Raw genomic sequence first — 20,274 nt, 5'->3', positions numbered from 1 at the left:
GCTGTGCATGATGGGAGTTGTGGTCATCAGTCAGGAGGATTTCTGAATAAAGTGTTTGTGTGTTTCCAGTTAACCAGCGGCCGATCTACCTTTTCCACAAAGGCCCCGCCCAGAGGAAGTGAGGTCACCAGGACAGGATGTGACACGTCTTTCTCTGAAGGTAGTGCAGCCCGTCATCCTCTCATTTCCATGGCAACAGCCTTAAACTGATGGCGAGGAGGGAGCTGATTGGTGGAAGCAGGACAACACATGCTCACCTGTCGTTCCCTATATTCTTGGCCATAAGGTCGCTGGCGATTGGCTGAACAGTCGAGCCTGTTTAACGACTGAATGAAGACATTAAATCACAGAAAAGAATGTGATTGGACAGCAGGGTTTCTGTTGATGTGATTGGTCGACACAGGCTCACCAAGCCAAAGCAAAGTGTGTGACCTCTGGTCCTGGGTACTGATTGAATTCTAAAGAGAGGAAGAGGAGAGGAAGTGACACGTCTGTACAGGTCCGTCTTTTCAAAATAACGGTTCATTGTTTCACTGCTTCAGGTTTTTTTTTTTTTTTGGTTTGTTTTGTTTTTTTTTTTTTTTTTTTGGACGGGGAGCAAAATAAAGAGATTAATCTGCTGCTGCTTTACTGATCCTTCTCTTTGTGTTTGTAGATTAAAGCTGCAACTAACGGTTATTTACTACTTCTTTTCAGTCTATAAATGTCAAATTTTTTTTTTTTTTAAAAACGTCCATCTCAGTTTCTGATTCTCAGTTTCCAAAATCTTATTCTTTTGGTTTTAAAAAAAAAAAAAAAAAAAAAAATTTAAAATAACTGATCATCAAAATAGTTGCAGAATAATTTGTCAGTTAACGAATTGCTTCAGCTCTACTGTAGATTTTTAAACAGTTAAAACGTTACAAGGAATTTTCTTGATTCATTATTAACTTTGGTAACAATTAAACTACTACTATACCCAGTAATCACTAGAAAGTCCAAAGAAATTTGGTATTTGAGCAATAAATTAAACCTTTTTTAAATTTAATAAAAACGCCTCTGCTTAAAACAGTGAAGCTCTTTCTCTGCTTTTTCTCCATTTATCAAGTTGAAAATAATGAATAGAGAAGTGAAAGACTAGTCTGTGTTTGGATAGTTGTTACTGAGTAAATCTAAAAGAGGTTACATAGATTTTCAAACATAATTAAATTTACAAGTCAGTGTGTGTCTGTATTGTCTTAAATTAATGTAGTGGTTTGCTCAAGCTAAAACGGGTTAAGATGCGTGTTAACGAAACTATTTCCTTGTATTGAATACAATCAAAATGACAGTAAGTTGTGAAACTCAACTTTTAATTTTATTCACACAGAATAAACACTTGACACACACATACGAAGCATAAATGTGAATGCACAGTAAAACATTACAGCTCACTGATTTATTGTTTTCTCTAAAGACTGATCAGCAGCACATCTGTTATTTTTTTCATTTTTCATTTTTCTCTGAATTTATGTTCTTTTTTTGTTTATTGTAAACTCTGCTAATCAGTTTTGATTATGACCATTGTTTTTTTTTTTTTTTTTTTGCACACGTTGGGAAATAAAATTCCAATGAAAATCAAGCAGTGGATCAGTGGATGAAACGAGCTCTAAGACGTCAGCAAACACAAGTTCCTGTTTGATCGTCTAACAGCGTATCAAACCTTTTTCCTGACGGCAGGATTAGCGGCTGCGTCCTACTACATGTGCGTTTCGAAAACATCTCATACATAATTTTCATGTGATAACTGAAACTTCAGGTGTGTTTGCATCCCGACGTCCTCTTCAGTCTTTTTGTTACCATGGAAACTCTGTCTCCCCTTAATTAGCTCTAGCTCCGTTAATACGCTGTATAACTGACCACATGGTGGCGCTGTTTGTTTGAAGAAGTTTGTCTGGACCTGAGTAACCCCACCGAAACAAACTGGAGACAAAATGAGTTGCCAGCAAATCCAAAGTGCTTTATAAATGACCACATGGTGGCGCTGTTGTTGACTGAGTATAAAGCCTTTAGTGTCCACAGAATTATAAGTTTTTGGACAGTGACACAGTTTTCGTAATTTTGCCTCCGGACTCCATCAGAGCGAATTTGAAACGAAGCCATCAAGATGTGACCGAAGTGGAGACTTTCAGCTTTAAATCAAGGGGTTTAACAAAAATCTTGCATGAACTGTTAAGGAATCGCAGCCATTTTTACACATAGTCCCTCATGTCCGTGGCCTGTACTGCTCTGTTCGTTACGATGGTGGGAATCTGGCGAGCAGAGATCTTCTGCCTCTCAAAGACAGTGAGTTGTTGTTTCGTTGTAAAGCTCTTTGTAACGTTTGTTTTGAGGAGTGCTATATAAATCTAAAAAAATCTTTTCTTTGTTACAAATGTAACAACAAGCAGCTTGGCGGCTCTATCGGAGTCATGTTTCGCGATCCTGAGGTGAAACTGTGAATGAGTCTTTGTAATTTACAGTTGGGAGATTTTAGAGGCATTTTTCTGTTGGTCCTTAAGGTGAAAACTCATTGAAGCTTTCGATGCAAACACACCTACTGATGATAATAACAACTACTACAATAATAACGATAATCAGTTCTTCCCACAGTCTGGTAGATGATTAACACATTTCTATATGATGAAATAACAAGTTCAGTTGTTATAAATCAGATAATTGATTAATAATTGATAGTTCTCAACAGCACAAGGGGCGTGGCTTCTGTTACAGACCCAGCTCTAGCCCCACCTCGTCTCCATGGTAACCGTGGTGGTGGGCGCGGTCTGGCACATCAAAGGTCAGCCCGTCTTCCTGCTCCACGCTGTCGTCCAACAGTCGGGCAAAGCCAGCGCCGAGCTGTGCTCCGATGGCCCCGCCCTCTTCTCCGACAGCTCCACCCACCGTAGGGATGGCCCCGCCCACTTCCGTCGGCACACTGCTTTCTCTGGTTCGGTGTTGACTCAGGAGGTGATGAAGGGTCAACAACAGAGACTGGGGGTTGGGGGGGGGGGACAGAAAGTTTGACATTGTTTTGCTGATGTGATGGATATTTATTTTCTCTATTTATCCTATTAGCCTATGTTGAACAGTGGCTCCCCTGATTTTCCGGCCTGACTGGTCCTGACTCAAGTGGTTTGCTTCTTGGCTGGTGAGTTTCTTCAGGGTCTGTTTAAAGTCTGTCAGCACCAGAAGTGTTCGGTTAGTCCAGTTGAGACTGCACGAGTGTGACGGGTTTCAATGACATTTATTCATGACGAGTAAAAACGAGAGAGAGGCGTCTCCTGGCGTCTTAACGGCAGAAACGGACTGAACCATCTGCCAAACAGCTGGGGGTTGCTGCCGTCACGTGAAGCCGCGCCGGCTCTTACAGGAATTTTAATGTATTTGACTAGAACTTGATAGTCTTGTGCGCTGTCGACAGTACACCTGTAATCCTTGCATTTAACAAATTCTGTCCTTTAACCTGTAACTGAGGACAGAGAAAATCCCTGAGAGCGCTTCTGACTGGAGAGTGGGAGGATATAATCCTGATAAATCTAGCTGCCCCTGAATGCCTTCACCTGTGACCTACGGTGGCAGCAGAATAATCTCCGACAACGGCAAACGTTGAATTGCCAGTAGTGCTCATGTTTACATGTGAAAGCAGCCCGTCCTTCCTGTTAAAAAGACGGACAGTGCGTCCGTCCAATCAGAAGCAGGTACCTACCTTTTCCAATAGAAGTTAATGTCTTGTTTTCTGCTTTGTGGTGTGTGTGTTTCTTTTCTTGTGTACTGATGTGTGCTGATGTCAGTACTGAACCTGAAGCGCTATGGGAAATGTAGTCCTGAATGTCCACAGTCTATTTTGCTGTTTCTCAAATGTTAATAACTGAGTTTGAAATGACGTGTTGTGATGTCATGTGACGTGTTGTGGTGTCACGTGTCACAATGATGTCACCCTGTGTCGGCTCTCTCTGCTCCCCACGCTGTCGTCTCCGACATCTGTCTCTCTGTCTCGCTCGCCCGCTCTCTCTCCCGGTAAAACCAGTTCATTGAGCCACAGACCGGTGCTGCTGTTACTGGGAGACTGGAGGATGTCCGAGCTCTGACACACACACACACACACACACACACACACACATTGAGAGAGTCATATACAGTTAACACTCTCAGTACTGTGACTGACACTGAAATCATCAGAATGATCAGATTGGTCCGGTTTGATTGACAGCTCACCTCCTGGGACGAGTCCATCTGCTCCACAGCCTGCAGGATATGACATCATACACAGGATATGACATATGACAGACAACCAGTATACCGATAATCACAGAACCTTTTGTAAGTCACTGACTGGAGCAAACAGCCGTAGAGTGTGAGGAGCTGCTGGTTGCTCCTCAGTCTGTCTGAATGTTACTGGAACCATAACACAAATTTCTGTTCTGACACCAGTTTGAATTACTCACACACTTTGTTTCTGGCTAAAAATACTACAGTACCCATGAGCCTCAGCTGCTTGTAAACAAAACACGTTCTAAAAATTAACTGATTTAAGTTGCAAAATTGTAAAGTCAGTTTTCGCAACAGCGTTGTTTTAGATTCCGCCTGTCGTTAAGAGGGTCACCTGACAGAATTTTACACTTTGTGATTGGATGTTTGTCAGTGTAATGCACCTTGGGAGTCGTAGTTGACTTCTCTCCTTCAGTTTTTATGTCCACAGTCTTATCGCCGCTTGTGTTTTTAAAAGAATCAGGTATTTTCTAACAGTTATTTTTTTGTTGTGATGATTGAAGCAGGAGAGTTTCATGTTGAGTTGAGAGTCACTGAAATCGTCTGTGGGAACAATGAGCGGGAACTGAAGTAACTGCTCCCACTTCACAACTCTATTAAACCACCGCTATTACATCAGATAATCCACAAAAACTACAATCACCTCAAATATCTCAGGCACTTCAACTTTAGCTGATGCTTCCACTGCTTTAACATCTAACTTGTTTACAGTGGGGTACACTTCAGTTTTCTTCATGTTTTATAATTTAATTCCTGCACAGCTGTAATTTAAGTGTGTGTGTGTGTGTGTGTGTGTGTGTGTGTGTTACCGTGTTCTCCAGGTAATGTCGTTCTCTCATCTGTTGAGGACCCTGTAAAAATCAGTTTCTTTACAAACTATCATTCCAGCACGCAGGTGATTCGTCACATGGTGCTGTGACGTCATCGTGTTATTATCTCGCATGTCAGACCAATGAGCAGCCTCAGATTTCAAGTGTGTTGCTGCTGTGATCAAACTGAGGGGAAGCTTCGCTCTACAAATCCGGTCACTAAAGTTTACACGTAATAGGTTCAACTCTCAGCAGATTCACTGAGCTTCTTCTCATCAGGGCAGAATTAAACAAGAAGTGCTCCACCGATGAAATGTAAAAGACCTTAGATGGGATGTTTGTGTGCTTACAGTTTGCAAAGAGAGAATCTAAAACTGAGAGAAAAGTCAGTAGAAGTTCTGCACACTGAACTCAAGTGACCAGATGTTGTGGCTAAAGCCAAAGAGAGACAGGGCTGTTCTGATATCCTGGTTAAAATAGTGTGTTTGAGTGACCTCTGACCTCTGAACTCTGGCTCGACTCGGAGGAGACAGATGATGAAGAGGAGGAAGAGGAGGAGGATGTTTTCCGCTGAGTGACATCAATGATGGCGAAAGGCTGCAGACACACAAACGCAGTGTTTGTTCTTAGTACATCACAATATTTGTGTGTGTGTATGTGTTATTGCATTACTCATGTTGTGGGGACATAAATCTGGTTCTACTCACATTGTGGGGACTCGACTTCCTTCTGGGGACATTAACAAATCCCCATAAAGTAAATCATTATGTTTTAGAGTTAAAACTTGGCTTAAGTTTAGTGTGATGTTAGGGTGAGGTTAGTGTGAGGTTAGAGTAAGGTTAGGGTGAGGTTAGAGTAAGGTTAGGGTGAGTTTAGTGTAAGGTTAGCGTGAGGTTAGAGTGAGATTAGAATAAGGTTAGGGTAACGTTTGAGTGAGATTAGGGAAACATTACTGTAAGGTTAGGGTGAGGTTAGAGTAAGGTTAGTGTGAGGTTAGGGTGAGGTTAGTGTGAGGTTAGGGTGAGGTTAGCGTGAGGTTAGGGTGAGGTTAGGGTGAGGTTAGAGTGAGGTTAGGGTGAGGTTAGTGTGAGGTTAGGGTAAGGTTAGTGTGAGGTTAGAGTAAGGTTAGCGTAAGGTTAGGGTGAGATTAGCGTAAGGTTAGGGTAAGGTTAGCGTGAGGTTAGGGTAAGGTTAGTGTGAGGTTAGCGTAAGGTTAGGGTGAGGTTAGGGTGAGGTTAGAGTAAGGTTAGCGTAAGGTTAGGGTGAGGTTAGTGTAAGGTTAGGGTGAGGTTAGCGTGAGGTTAGGGTGAGGTTAGGGTAAGGTTAGCGTGAGGTTAGCGTAAGGTTAGGGTGAGGTTAGGGTAAGGTTAGTGTGAGGTTAGCGTGAGGTTAGCGTAAGGTTAGGGTGAGGTTAGGGTAAGGTTAGGGTGAGGTTAGTGTTAGCAGTCAGCGAAGGCTGCTGCTATCACACAAACGGTGTCAATTTAACTTTGGTGAACTTTGACTCCAAAACCAGTCCGTCTTAGGGAGACTCTTAACGCACCACTACGACCTGCAAGGTGAAGGTAATGTGACACATTTCAGCAGGAATTAACAGGTACGGATTTTAGGAGCACTGATCTTTCTGTGCATCTGACATTTGACCCCACACTGTGAACAGAGCTGAGGGAGGTGTTTGTGGAGGTGACAGACCTTCACATTAAAGAATGAAAAAAAACTGATATAAAAAATACGACGTGGTTTCTTTTGGAAGTTTTATAATGTGATTAAGCTCCTTTGAATATTGATGACTGATAAAAAGTGATCTTTTGAGGGAGCTCATTTTGATATCGATTATGTTCACACCGTGTCTTTACTTTGTTCTGATGGCAGTTTTGTCTTTCTTCCTCACAGTTTACATTCTTCTACAGTACAGTAGACAAGCTAGCACAGCCAGAGCCCACCTACTGCATGAGCCTCACCTCGCAGGTCGTAGCGGTCCGTCACAAGTCCCCCGTCCGTCCCGACGCAAAAAAAACATAGGCCTAAATGCTGCGAGCAACTGCGCTCCGGGCCGTTTCCTGTCCTACTGTCTTTCTACACATTACCTGTCCGTGCTCAATCCCGCCGTCAAATAAAGACAAGACTGCCCAAAACATAATTTTAAAAAGTCTGAAGTACGATAAAGTCAGTGATGCAGATGAAGACTCACCGTTGACTGGTCCAGTTGTTGTTGAAGACTTAGCTGGAGGCTGCTGCCATGTTCACCTGGTGCCTGTACATACACCACACACCTCAGAGTCATTGATCAGTCACAGCTCTAACTAATAAACTGATTTGGGGATCAATAAAGACCATTCTTACGGGAGCAGCCTGGTTCTGGTCCAGCAGACTGAAGATCACCAGAAACATCAACATCCTGGAAAAATACTCAGCTGAATCGGTCCAAACTGGGAGAAACAGGTCAGTCCTGATGGTCCCGGTGAGTCCAGGTCTGGGGGTCCTACAGGTTCTGATCGGGTCTCGTTGTGATTCGGGTCTTTTATTGTCCGCTCGGCAGGAAGTGAGCTGTCATCGTGTCCTCCTCTGTCCCTGCCCCCCTCCTACTGACAACCCGCCATCAAGAAAAACAACCTGATTTATACTGACGGTGTGTGTGTGTGCGTGTGTGTGTGTGTGTGTACACACTCTTAAAAAACAATGTGACGGCCTCTTTCTGCCAAAGTATCAGTGTGAGAGAATGAAAATGCTCTGGTACAAGTCAAAGTCCTACGATCAGCCAAATGTACTCAGCTGTCCGCTGTCTGGATTTGTATTTCTGACGCATTCATGTGTAAACGGCACTTTAATGTTGCAGCTGCTCGAGGTGGATTTCTCCGATTCCGATTTTGTTAACACTTCATTCTAACACCATAAAGTAACTTTTTTTCAACTCGCTTAAATCAGCAGAATAATGCACCCTGCGTATCGAAGCTGAAGACAGGGCTGGTTTTGTTAGCTGCTGAAGAGGTGCCGACACTTTACAAGTAGTTTATAAACCTGTAATAATGGTTTATTAGACACTAATGTAGTTGTAGACAGATATAACGACAAATGAAGTGTTTATTAAAGTATCAACAACCATGTGAAAAACCATTTCACGGCTACACAAAAATTAGGGGTCATGATGTTGATACATTTGCTTACAACTGCATTGTAATGGGTTATAAACCACTGAGGTGCTCATAGACAACTCATGAATGCTAATTGGTGGAGGTTAGAATAAAGTGGTGACCACATTTTATTGACTGAGTGGTTCCGTGCTGTGGAATACAAAGAAAATATATAGTACAATATTGACAAAACTGTGAAAAACCTGTAGGAAGACAGTACAAAATAAATCACTTAATCAGCACTAAAACATTCTTCAATCAGGCTCCTAGTTTAAAGACAGTTATGTTTACACACATTATTAATGTTATTGTTTTTTAATTTTTAAAAAATTTCTAATTACATCATTTTCTATTTTTATCGTTTTATTTATTTTTTATTATTGTATTGTTTTTTAAACATATATATTATACATTCATTTTTACATTTTCCTTTTGGCCAGTCTGAGTGCATCATACTTTATAAACTGTTCATGTGTTTTGTAGGTAAAATCTTGATCTGTAAAGTAATGAGTAACTAAAGTTGTCTGATAAATCTAGTGCAGTAAAAGTATAAAGCATCATTAAATGGAAACACAGTAAAAATACTCCAGTAAAGTACAAGTACCTCACGTGCTTGATTACAGTACTTTCCACCCCTGATTTCTACTGATACTGGTGTTATAGCAGCTCATGAATCACCAAGGTTTGAGAATCACATGTTCAGCTGTCACATACTGTATCTTAGTGGTGTCCACATACTTTTCTCCGCGTAGTGTGTTCCAGATGTGTTTATCAGAGTCAGATTGATGGAGCTGTGGTGAACCAGCAGACAACACAACAACCCATCCAGCTGACAGTAAACACATTTCACAACCAGCCGGGGGACCGATTTACTGTCACATAACCAACACGGCACACACACAGAACTCCATAGTAAAAATCTGCATTTTAAAAAAGTGATATCTGAATCAAAGAGACAACACAACAATGAACCAGAGGAGCTAAAACTGATCGTTCTTTACAACATATTATACTTCAATTCAATTACGATACTTTTGAATAGGCAGAACGGCTGTTTATTCACTGATTTCTTTTTTTTTTTAATAACCAAACTCTTGATGTAACATGATTTATACTGGGCAGCTCAACAAAAAGTTGACTGAGCATCAACAGAATTGAAAGTTGTAATAATTATTGAACATTACATAGAAATGTGTGACATAGCAGCATGAAGCTGACAGAAAACAGAGCGTACAGTCACTCTCTCAGCAGCAGAGAAGAGAAAAAATGGATGTAATGAACATTCTACGGGCAGTATTATAACTAATAATAAAGCTAAAGCGAAGAGAAACCATGTGGGATTTAAGTACATCCCCGTCCCTGAACAGTGACTGTCCAATCACAGCTCAGCATCTTTAACCGCTGACAGCAGGTGTTTCTTCACCTGTTAAAGCCATAATCGTGGCTCTGTAGTCACAGATACTAAAACCATAAACACAGCTGGAGAGTAAGGAAAGTTTTAAACTTTGTTCATCTGCTCATGTAAAAACCCGACGTTACTTCCAAGGCCAAGAGTTAGCATTAGCATTAGCATTAGCTTGAAACATTAGCTTGAAACATCCACTGTGTGGGAGCTGGTCCTGGATGCTATCAGAGTTAGCAAGGTTACCGGCTCGGTTCTGATCTTTATTGGATTCATATACTCATATATAGGGTTTATTTACAGGAGAAATTTAGACTTAACACTAGGACAACTAGCTCTACACTGCAATACAAGAACAGTGCTGCCCCTTTATTTCTGTCGACCACATGTTTCATCAGCTGGTGACTTTTTACCTGTTAGCTTTAGCCTCGTCCTGTTAGCATGATATCACGTGTGTACCCATCAAGATCTTATTTAAGACCATTTTGCAGGATTCTTCTTTTAAAACAACACAGTTCTAGATAGAATTTTAAACCAACCCACAGAACTAGTGTAAACATTAATTAGCTAGATAGCTACCGCTGATAAAACCTGCTAATCCCTTCCTGTTACTGACACTAAATGAATAGAAATGATAAGCTACGTTGGTCTTTGATCAATGATCCATTGTTAAAAAATAACTATGAATTTTGATGGTAAATCTGCACCATTATCACTGTAAACGGCAAACGTGCTGTGCATGAACAGGCTGGTGGGGCTTACCAGAGGGTTAACTGCACTTTTTAAAAACGAGGTTGTTTCTCTCAGCCTGCAACTCTTAGAAAAAGAAGAGATCGCTATAAAAATAAAACACTGGAAAAAGAAATAAAATGTTTTAAAAGAAAGTTGCAGCCATGAACCAGACAGAATCATGAACCTGATCTGCTGCTGCGTTCCGGTGCTAGCAAACACAAAGTAAAGACGTTCCTGCTCACCGCTCCAGCAGTGCACTGAGCTCTTTACCGTCAGTCTAATTATGTCCTTGGAGATTCTCAGTCATCCAGGTCGTGGTATTCTGTAAGTGCTATGCAACGGTAACCGGACTCGCTTCAAATTCTTGAAGACATCAGTTCTGAACTGGAGGAGCCTTTCGGATGAAAGGCGAAACGGCTTCAAGAACTTCAGGCAAGCCCAGTTGCCTTCGCATAGGATGTACAGTCTAGTTACACTTAATAAAGTTTGATAAAGATCATTAATGATGGAAAAAACAGAAGAATTTGGGACATTTCATTTGTGTATGTTTTGTTTCTTGGTGGCTAAATCCTGATCCAACCTCCTTCAGACCGAGCTCAGCTGATGGGGAAACAAACCATCCTCACTAGTTTGTTTCTTCGCTGCTGCTCTGAGCTGGATTAGCTGCTGCTGCTACACTAACGCTTGTCTGCTTCCCGCTAGTGTGACGACTGTCCGCCTGTTCACGGCTGTTAAAGAAGTCCTGGAATGGATTCAAGTAAAGGTTTTGATTGTGACGATACTGTTGTGGTGTCTGGAGCTGACGATGTCGTATTGCCAACGTTTCCCTGGCGATGGTTTGAGGTGAGGCAACTCTTTCCTTTGACACTGTTTCCTTGGCAACGGGTTGGTTACTATAGGAATGACTGATGGGGCCGAGGAAGCCAAAGCGAAAAGGCCTCTTCCTGCCTGGAGGAGGAGGAAGAGGAAGAGGAGAGGCCACGGTTTCTTCACTGATGGTAATTTGGTTTGGACCTGGGCTGTTAGCATCTGGATTAGGTTCAGTGCTAGCGCCTGCACCTGCTCGTTCCTTTACTATACTAGCAATATCATCAGTGCTAGCGCCGGAGTCAGGAGGGTTTGAGCTGTTCTCAGTGGTGGCTGTCGGTTTAAAGCTAACAACAGAATCTGTGATAGCTTCTGTGCTTGAATCTACCTCAGCATCTCTTACACCGCCATCAGACCGAGCATCCACGCTGGCTTCAGGGTTTGCAGCTATGGTAGTAGTGTTAGTGCTGTAGTCTACAGTGGGGTTAGCCTCTTTGCTAGCATCAGCATCAGAATCTGTAGGGACCTTGATAGCTGGTGATTCTTCAGAATCTTTGCGACTGATCTTGGAGCTGGATCTGGAGTTGAGGTTCATACTGAGACTAGGATTAAAGGTAGACTCTGGACTCAGATTAGAATCAGAGGTTGGAACGGGATTAGGATGAAGTTCTGTGCTCTGAGCATCATTCCCTGAATCAGCTCCTGGAGTGTCAGATTCAGATTCTGACGAATCAGACTTATCTGATTCTGACCTAAAACTTCCAGACTCAGTTGGTGTTTGAAGGGAAGGGACAGGTGAGGAAAGCAGAAGAGGAGAGGATGAGGATTCGAGTCTCAACAGGACCTCCTCACTGCTGGAGCTGACCTCTGGACTACCGACTCTAGAGACAGGACTCAATTCAAAAGCCGTTGAACCCTCAACCTCCTGTGTACCAACAGATTCCTGACTCTCCTCAGAGCTGTCGGAGTTTAAAGTAATATTCACCTGAGAGCCAGACCTGGAACCCCCCATGGACACAGTATCCATCGATACGCTCAGCATCACAGGTGCTACATCCTGTTCTGGACTGACTGGGTTTAACTTTGCACCATTGTTTTCTTGGATGGACTCAGCAAAAATGTCTTGAGTGTCTTTGCTGTCTGGATCAGGACTAATCAAGTCAGCGATCAAGCTTGTTGTATAATCAATAACTTTCTGTGTGGAATGTTTAGAGCCAGTGTCTTGCTGGAAACTGGAGATGGTGGACTCCAGGCTCTCATTGCTGTCAGAATCTAAACTAACACCTCTCTCATTTTTGGGATCAGTGCTAACCAATTCTGAACTCTCATCACTCTCATCAGGGTTGGAAAGAAAATCCATCTGACTGCCAGTGAAGGAAGTTGAACCAAGAGCTTGAATGGAGGGAAACACCTCCTGAGGTCTAGAACCCAAACTCAAATCCTTGATAACGCTTCCTCTGCTAGAACCGACTCGATCCTGGATTAATGAGCTCATTTTCTCTGAGCTAGAACTCGTGACCTCGTGTGATACTTGATCCAGAACAAGCTTGTCCACTGTGTCAAAACCTAACACCCCCTGTTGGGTGTTGTTGGACCTCTGGTTATCTGGACGTAAAGTGATACCCTGGAGGTTTGGGTCCAGCTGAGTGACCTCCAAGTACAATGAGTTGCTAAAGTCATCAGAAAGAGACAACGCTGGCTCACCAGACCTGGTAATTATGTCATGAAAGAAATCAAAAATGGTTCTAACTGGCTGATCATTCATCTCCCTGCCTTTTGTGCTGTTGTTAAAGTCATAAAAGTCATCGTTAACTGGTGATCCTGGAGCAGCTGTCTCCTCGCTGTTTGCAGTGTTAGTAAAATCATCAGACCGTGCGTTGTTTTTGTCAGCAAGGCAATCTACAATAGTTACAGCTGGCTGACTGTAGATCTCCCTGCTTTCTGTGCTGTTGTTAAAACCATCAGACTCATCAGAAACCATAAGTTTTTGGTGCACATGAGACCCAGTGGAGCTGTTGATAAAACAATCAAAGTCATCAGAAAGAGTCGGTTTTTGGTTCCAGGTGTCCCCCCTGGATGAGGTGTTGCTAAACTCATCTGTTTCCGCACCAGAAACGGAAAACATCGGCTGATCACCCATCATTTCTTCTGATGAAAGGTGTTTGTCTCTGGTGATGATCATGTGATCTGTGTACTCTTCAGTCATTGGTTGGCTGCTGGTTTCTAGCTTAGCGGGGAGAATCGAGGCCGTTAACTTGATGCCCGACCTTGTAGTTTCTTCACTGCTGACATCATCGCTGACGTCATCCCTCTTGCTGTTGTCATCAGAGCTGAAAAAAAAGAAATAGATGAACAAGGAGAAAAAAAACGAAGGCGAGGCGGCAAGGGACCGATCTTTACCTTTCTCGTTGGTCAGTCCCGCTCCCCTCCTCCTCCTTCTCAGCGATGATGAAGATGGCGAAGCTCAGCGAGATGTTTGTTTTTGTGTCCTCGACCTTAACGACCACACCGGGCGGGGCTGCGGGCGCGATGGGCGGGGTTCGTGGTGAGGCCACTCCCACCACCGGATGCACAGCCGGCGGCTGGAAACGCAGTGAAGATGTTTGTGGAGCTGATTTTTTGTGGTGTTTTTATTTGGTAGTCGTCGTGTTTGTGTTACCTGAAGACCTTCATCACTGTCGGACGAAGAGGCCGACCAAGAACCACTGTCTGGACTCAGCTGCAGAACGAGAGAGGAGGCTGATTTGCAGGGTTCAGTTTTACTGTGAGAACCTGTGCCATGACAGAATATCAGAATGTTCTGTGCATATGAACATTGTTTGGTTCACTGTGATGGAGACCCGGGGTCGTGCTGAGCGGGTTTGCGGCGTAATTCTTTGGTGTGTGTTAGTTAAAAGGAGGAGATAACTGAGCCTTTCTTGAACTTAATTATTGTTGTTTTCTCCCTGCACCACTATCACTGACTCATCCGGTGAATCTGACAGAAATGACGTCTCCCACCTGGTGAGGAGAACGGCTGCACCTGCACCAGAATTAAAATCCAACTCTAACACTGATAGAATCCGTCCAGCTCGTTTGTGTGGATCTGGTTTCACTACAACAGAAGCTCATTATTCTGTGTATCCGCTGTGACTACAGAGTCAGCACCAGGGCTCATTAACCACCGTGGAATAGTCAAAATAACAAGTGTTTCTCTTGTTCTTCGCATTCTGCCGACATGATGAGAATGCAGCGTTGACGCACGACCTTTGTTTACTGATTGATTGAACGGGTCGCATCCTAAAAACAGAATTTGAGAATATGAGACTGACATGGCAAAGTCACCGAGATCACTTACAAGGAGGGACAAAATAAAAAAGAGGAGAATCTTAATATTAGTAAAAAGCATGATACAGCAGCTGTAGGCCAACAGTACACAGTGAAAAAGACAATCATCTAAAAGACAATAAACAAAAACATACCTAAATAATGGATCAGAGTAAACATTGGGATGTCCCACTTAGAGAACACCAGATCAGACTGGTTTTACTGGGATGTATGTTAAAGACACAGTAGGAAAGCTAAATAACTTGGTTCATGTTAAAGCTGATGAGTTTACAGCAGAGGGGAAGCAGGAGCTGTGTGTGATCTGTCTGTGGAGATTCATGGAGAGTGTGACATCAGTTGAGCATCAATGTTCGTCAGAGTCAAACATGTAGAAACACAGTCAAAGTAAATGTGGTCAGACTGGATCAGCCCAGCGCTCTAAAAACAGCTCAGTGTGTGTGTTTCCGGTCCGTTTCTAAATCCGTGTGTTGAATGTGAAACACTGTTTATCTGCCTGCCAGAAACCGCAGAGGGTTTAAAATACACGTGTCCATGTCCGTGAACACACTCAGACATTTCTCCTGCCTCTTTCACTCGGCAGCTCAGCGGCACTTTCTTCAGCGTTCATATCGTGGTCTTGGTGTTTTGGAGGGAAAGAAACACACAGGGAGCATTACTAAAAGGTGTGGTGCCGTTCAGGGGCGGGCTTGGAAGCTGGTGAACTGGGGGGGTTTTTGATTGACTTAGTCTTCAGGCGTCCCGTTCAGATTGTAAACTGTGACGTCTTCTCACAGCTCTAATCAGCCAGCCTGAGTCGGCGGCATTTCATTAGGCAGAGGAGTCAGAACAGTGGTGGATGAACCTGAGAAATAATGACCTGGGGATGAACAGGTGAACTCAGGCTGTTGGAGAAGCAACTCTGACAGCCACCAAAAACACGATGCTCATGTTTCTCACCGGCGCCGAAGAAACCACCTCCAGCAGCAAACAGCAGAGCAGGAGCACAGAGGTCAGCATCTTCCACAGGTGTCTGTCTCCAGGTGTGTTTTCCTTCGAGATGAAGCACATATATCATATAAACATATTTTAGGGCTCGTCGTTTTAACCCCTCACATTTAGCTGTATAATCGGTATATAAAGACGTAATAACTGATTTATTCATGCTGTATGTCTTCATCTGCTTATAAACTACAATATTAAAGCTGCAAACAGTGAGTTCCAGCCTAAAATATCCCAGCGTGTCACACATGACTTAACTTATTAAATGTTTAGCATTCCGCTTATAAATGCTAAATATGGAGGCTTGAAGTTGAGCATTAAAAGAAGTCCCTGTATTTAAAGCGATTTTCTGCTGAGAACATCAGTGACATAAAGCAGTAAATACTAAAACTTAGGGCTGCCACTAACCATTATTTTTATTATTGATAAGTCGATTGTTTATTTTGTGATCAATCAATTAAGCCTTTACAGGAAAATATCAGAAAACAGTGATAAATGTCCAGCACAGTTTTTTCAGAGTAAATCGAGGTGAATATTGGGTTTTTAAAATGAATAAGTGAAAACATTCAGTAGCTCAGACTCAGAATCGATTAACAGGAAATTAATCATTTTATTCATTTATCAACACTGTTCATCACAGTCCAGAAACTCTGAACCAGCTTCGGTGTCATCCATGAAAACCCTTTCTGTTTCTAATCAGTTATAAATCAGTTTCAGTGCTGACAGTGAAATTAAAAAGTAGTTTTATCGGTGAAAATGAAAAAAATGATTTCAGCCTCGGTTCAGTTTGATGCCGAGCACAGAGGTTAGCCTAGCTTAGCACAATGACTGTATGTCTATGGGAACAGTTAGCATGTTGGTCAGCCTCTCCAATGCTTAGTTAATAAAAACCTGTTTCTGATGACCTGATTAGTTCTCACCTGGTGGGAGGAGCCAGAAAAGGAAAAATTTAATCCAGAACAAGGTGTGAAAAACACAAAGACGCCGGACTGATCTGAAGTCAGGACTACAAGAAAAGAGAAATGTCCAGAAAACAAAAACCTTCTTCACCTCTCTCTCTCACACTCACCTTACAGATCAGAGGCCACGCCCACCTCGCCTCCTCCCTCCTTCCAATAAAAAAAACAGAATATTTTAGGAGTCAAAGTTCTGCCCGGCGACAGAAAAATGTTAATGTTTAGGTTTGTGGACAAATGACAGGCTTCATATGTTCAGGCTGAGAGTGTGTTAGTCAGTCATGTGGTCACTCTGGACACACAAACGCACACACACACACACACACACACACACACGCATACTTCCCATCGCCTCTTGAGACACACTACGTGGCCAGAAGTATGTGGACGGCCCTAGCTGTGTTGAAGCTGCAGAGCTGAAACGTGTTTTCCTTCCTGAGCTGAACACTGAAATACCTTGGTGAGAGCCTTTGATGGAAGTCACTGTGCGAACAGTGACACACTGAGACGCAAAACATGGACTAAAACATACAGTAATTCAATAACTGACACAAGCGTTTCCATAGGGAGGCTGTCACAAAGCAGCAGAGAAGTAAAACCGTTTAACCTTATAGGCAGGAATCAAACCAGCACATTCACACAAACTAAAGACACAAACAGATTCTGGGTCACAGGTGTCCTACACTGTAAAACCTCAGGAAATCGGTTGAATCAACTCGTTAACTTAATGTAAATATGTAGTTTCAAGTTAAGTCAACTTAAAATGTCTAGTTTTTATTTCAGACTCAAACATGAGCTGTTCTGACTTGAAATGATGAGTTGAATGAATCGACTGCTGGGACTCGGCTCATTATGTGGAGGTTTTAAACAAACAAAAAATGTTGGCAGGCTTCCCGGCATGCATTGTTAGAGAGCTCAAACTCTCCAGAGACTCTTATTTTTGGCTGGACCGCAGCAGCAGGGCCAGCCCTATGACTGACTGACGCACCGAGTGTTGGAGTTTCCCCATTGGTTGTTGCTCTTTCAAGATGAAATGGTTCAGACAGTTTCTGTTGCTTCATCAGGGGACGTTGTTGCCAACTTAGCGCCTTTGTCTCGAGATTTACCGACTTTTCAGACCCTTTAGCCATTTTTCCTCACAAAAGCACCTAGCGACAAATCTAGCGATTTTCTGGACAAACCTTAGCTGTAGAAGAGAGTCGCCTTGCCAGGTGCTTACTGGTTACGACACCTGTGCTGTTGTACGGTAGCTCAGGGAGAAATCAGCATGAACTGTGTTGTTTCTAAATGCAGATTCAACATATCATCAGGTCAGCGTGAATTCATCATGCTGTGAGTGTATTGCAGTATTTATTTTACTCACGTGACACCGAACTTGTCTTTTCATACCCACATGTGTCATACGACCTGGTGAAGCTGCAGGTTTCTGACCAGTAGCAGCAGCAGCTTGTCTGCTTTGAGTTCACTGTACATGACTGTTTAACAGTCAGTTGCCTTCAGCACCACCGTCCACTTCTCAGGCCGTGAACAATAAAAAAAACAAAAAGATAACTTTCGATATTCATAATTCATTTACTCTTTAAATATGTTATACATGTTTCATTTCCAATTACACAGTTAAGTTTGATTAAATTTAAGCGTCAGTGTTTGACCTTTTTCTCACTACAAAGATTTCACTTCATACAGTCAAAGAAAACGTGCCGAGCGCTGCTGCTCATGTTGTGGTTTGTTGTCCTCTCAGTCCAACAGGTGGAGGTGGATTCAGGGGTGGCTTCTGTCCAGCTGCCCTTCAAAACCACAGCTCATGTGCCTGAAGACATCAAAGTGGATCGGATGGACAGTAACAGGAAGCTCCACGTGTATCAGAACAGTTCTGATACAGGAAGAGGTTCACACCGAACACCAAACAAAGATGAAGGAAGACCTGCTGAAAACTGGAGACCTCAGTCTAACCCTGAAATACCCCACAGATGGAGACAAGTACACCTACACCTGCAGAGTCTACAACAGGGAGGGAGACATCCTGAGAGAGAAAACATTGCTATTCAAGGTCAAAGGTCAGAAGTCTTTGTGTTTGTCTCTGGTTGGTTGGTTGTCTCTGGTTGGATTTATGTCGCTGGTTGGTTAGTTGTCTCTGGTTGGTTGGTTGTCTCTGGTTGGATTAATGTCTGTGGTTGGTTGGTTGTCTCTGGTTGGATTTATGTCGCTGGTTGGTTAGTTGTCTCTGGTTGGTTGGTTGTCTCTGGTTGGTTGGTTGTCTCTGGTTGGATTTATGTCTCTGGTTGGTTGGTTGTCTCTGGTTGGATTTATGTCTCTGGTTGGTGGGTTGTCTCTGGTTGGATTTATGTCTGTGGTTGGTTGGTTGTCTCCAGTTGGTTGGTTGTCTCTGGTTGGATAGTTGTCTCTGGTTGGTGGGTTGTCTCTGGTTGGATTTATGTCTGTGGTTGGTTGGTTGTCTCTGGTTGGATTTATGTCTCTGGTTGGTGGGTTGTCTCTGGTTGGATTTATGTCTGTGGTTGGTGGGTTGTCTCTGGTTAGCTGGTTGTCTCTGGTTGGTGGGTTGTCTCTGGTTGGATTTATGTCTGTGGTTGGTTGGTTGTCTCTGGTTGGATTTATGTCTGTGGTTGGTTGGTTGTCTCTGGTTGGATTTATGTCTGTGGTTGGTTGGTTGTCTCTGGTTGGTTGGTTGTCTCTGGTTGGTTGGTTGGTTGTCTCTGGTTGGATTTATGTCTGTGGTTGGTTGGTTGTCTCTGGTTGGTTAGTTGTCTCTGGTTGGTTGGTTGTCTCTGGTTGGTTGGTTGTCTCCGGTTGGTTGGTTGTCTCTGGTTGGATTTATGTCTCTGGTTGGTGGGTTGTCTCTGGTTGGATTTATGTCTGTGGTTGGTTGGTTGTCTCCAGTTGGTTGGTTGTCTCTGGTTGGATAGTTGTCTCTGGTTGGTGGGTTGTCTCTGGTTGGATTTATGTCTGTGGTTGGTTGGTTGTCTCTGGTTGGATTTATGTCTCTGGTTGGTTATGTCTCTGGTTGGTGGGTTGTCTGTGGTTGGTTGGTTGTCTCTGGTTGGTGGGTTGTCTCTGGTTGGAGTTATGTCTCTGGTTGGTGGGTTGTCTCTGGTTGGATTTATGTCTCTGGTTGGTTGGTTGTCTCTGGTTGTTGTCTGATTTATGTCTCTGGTTGGTTGGTTTTCTCTGGTTGTTTGTCTCTGGTTGGTTGGTTGAGTCTCTGGTTGGTTGGTTGTCTCTGGTTGGTTGGTTGTCTACGGTTGGATTTATGTCTCTGGTTGGTTGGTTTTCTCTGGTTGTTTGTCTGTGGTTGGTTGGTTGAGTCTCTGGTTGGTTGGTTGTCTCACTACAAGCCATCTGTCAGTCGGCCTGTGTTGAGCAGGTTGTAATGTGGTCTCCATCCAGCAGAGGGCAGTGTCCCATCACTAACCTGCAGTCCAACACTGTTCTCTGTCAATCAACGTTAGATTCTGCTACAGAACGCTGCATTCATTTGTTTATGTCCTTCACTCTTCCTTTATTCCCTCCGTCCATTTAAATTTCCATCCTTCTGTCCTTCCCTCCTTCCTTGTTTCCTTCCCTCCTTCTCTCTCAGGTTGTGTGAAGTTGAAACAGACGGAAACATGTTCAACACTAACTGATTCTTCACACCAGCATCTGCTTTTGCTGCGAGTGTGTGTGTGTGTGTGTGTGTGTGTGTGTGTGTGTGTGTGTTGATGAAGCCTGAAATTCACAGCAGCATAATTGAATTAGACACACGCACACACACACACATTTATCAGGCATGTCGGGATCTTTTCCAACAGATGTGAAGCAGGCTGTGTGTGTGTGTGTGTGTGTGTGTGTGTGTGTGTCTGAGACTT

The 20,274-nt window shown here is 43.1% G+C and overlaps 1 protein-coding gene across 5 annotated transcripts in view; it reads left to right on the top strand.

The window, feature by feature from the left end:
• The window catches only part of mepceb (methylphosphate capping enzyme b), a 37,315-nt gene that overhangs the window by 10,089 nt on the left and 6,952 nt on the right, over positions 1–20,274 (top strand). For 2 of the 5 annotated variants that reach the window (XM_040140741.1, XM_040140738.1), the window contains exon 8: positions 70–714. In XM_040140741.1, coding sequence (XP_039996675.1) covers positions 70–122 — 53 coding nt within the window. In that variant the 3' untranslated portion in view covers positions 123–714. Of the gene's footprint in view, positions 1–69; positions 715–2,730; positions 2,841–18,152; positions 18,469–20,274 lie in introns of those variants that run through there. The other 3 variants (XR_005708480.1, XM_040140740.1, XM_040140739.1) reach the window with 3 other exon arrangements.

The sequence above is a fragment of the Xiphias gladius genome, chromosome 12, assembly GCF_016859285.1.
Source record: "Xiphias gladius isolate SHS-SW01 ecotype Sanya breed wild chromosome 12, ASM1685928v1, whole genome shotgun sequence".
NCBI lineage: Eukaryota > Metazoa > Chordata > Actinopteri > Istiophoriformes > Xiphiidae > Xiphias > Xiphias gladius.
Note: the sequence above shows the minus strand (reverse complement) of the source record. Positions and strands in the feature narration are given on the sequence as shown.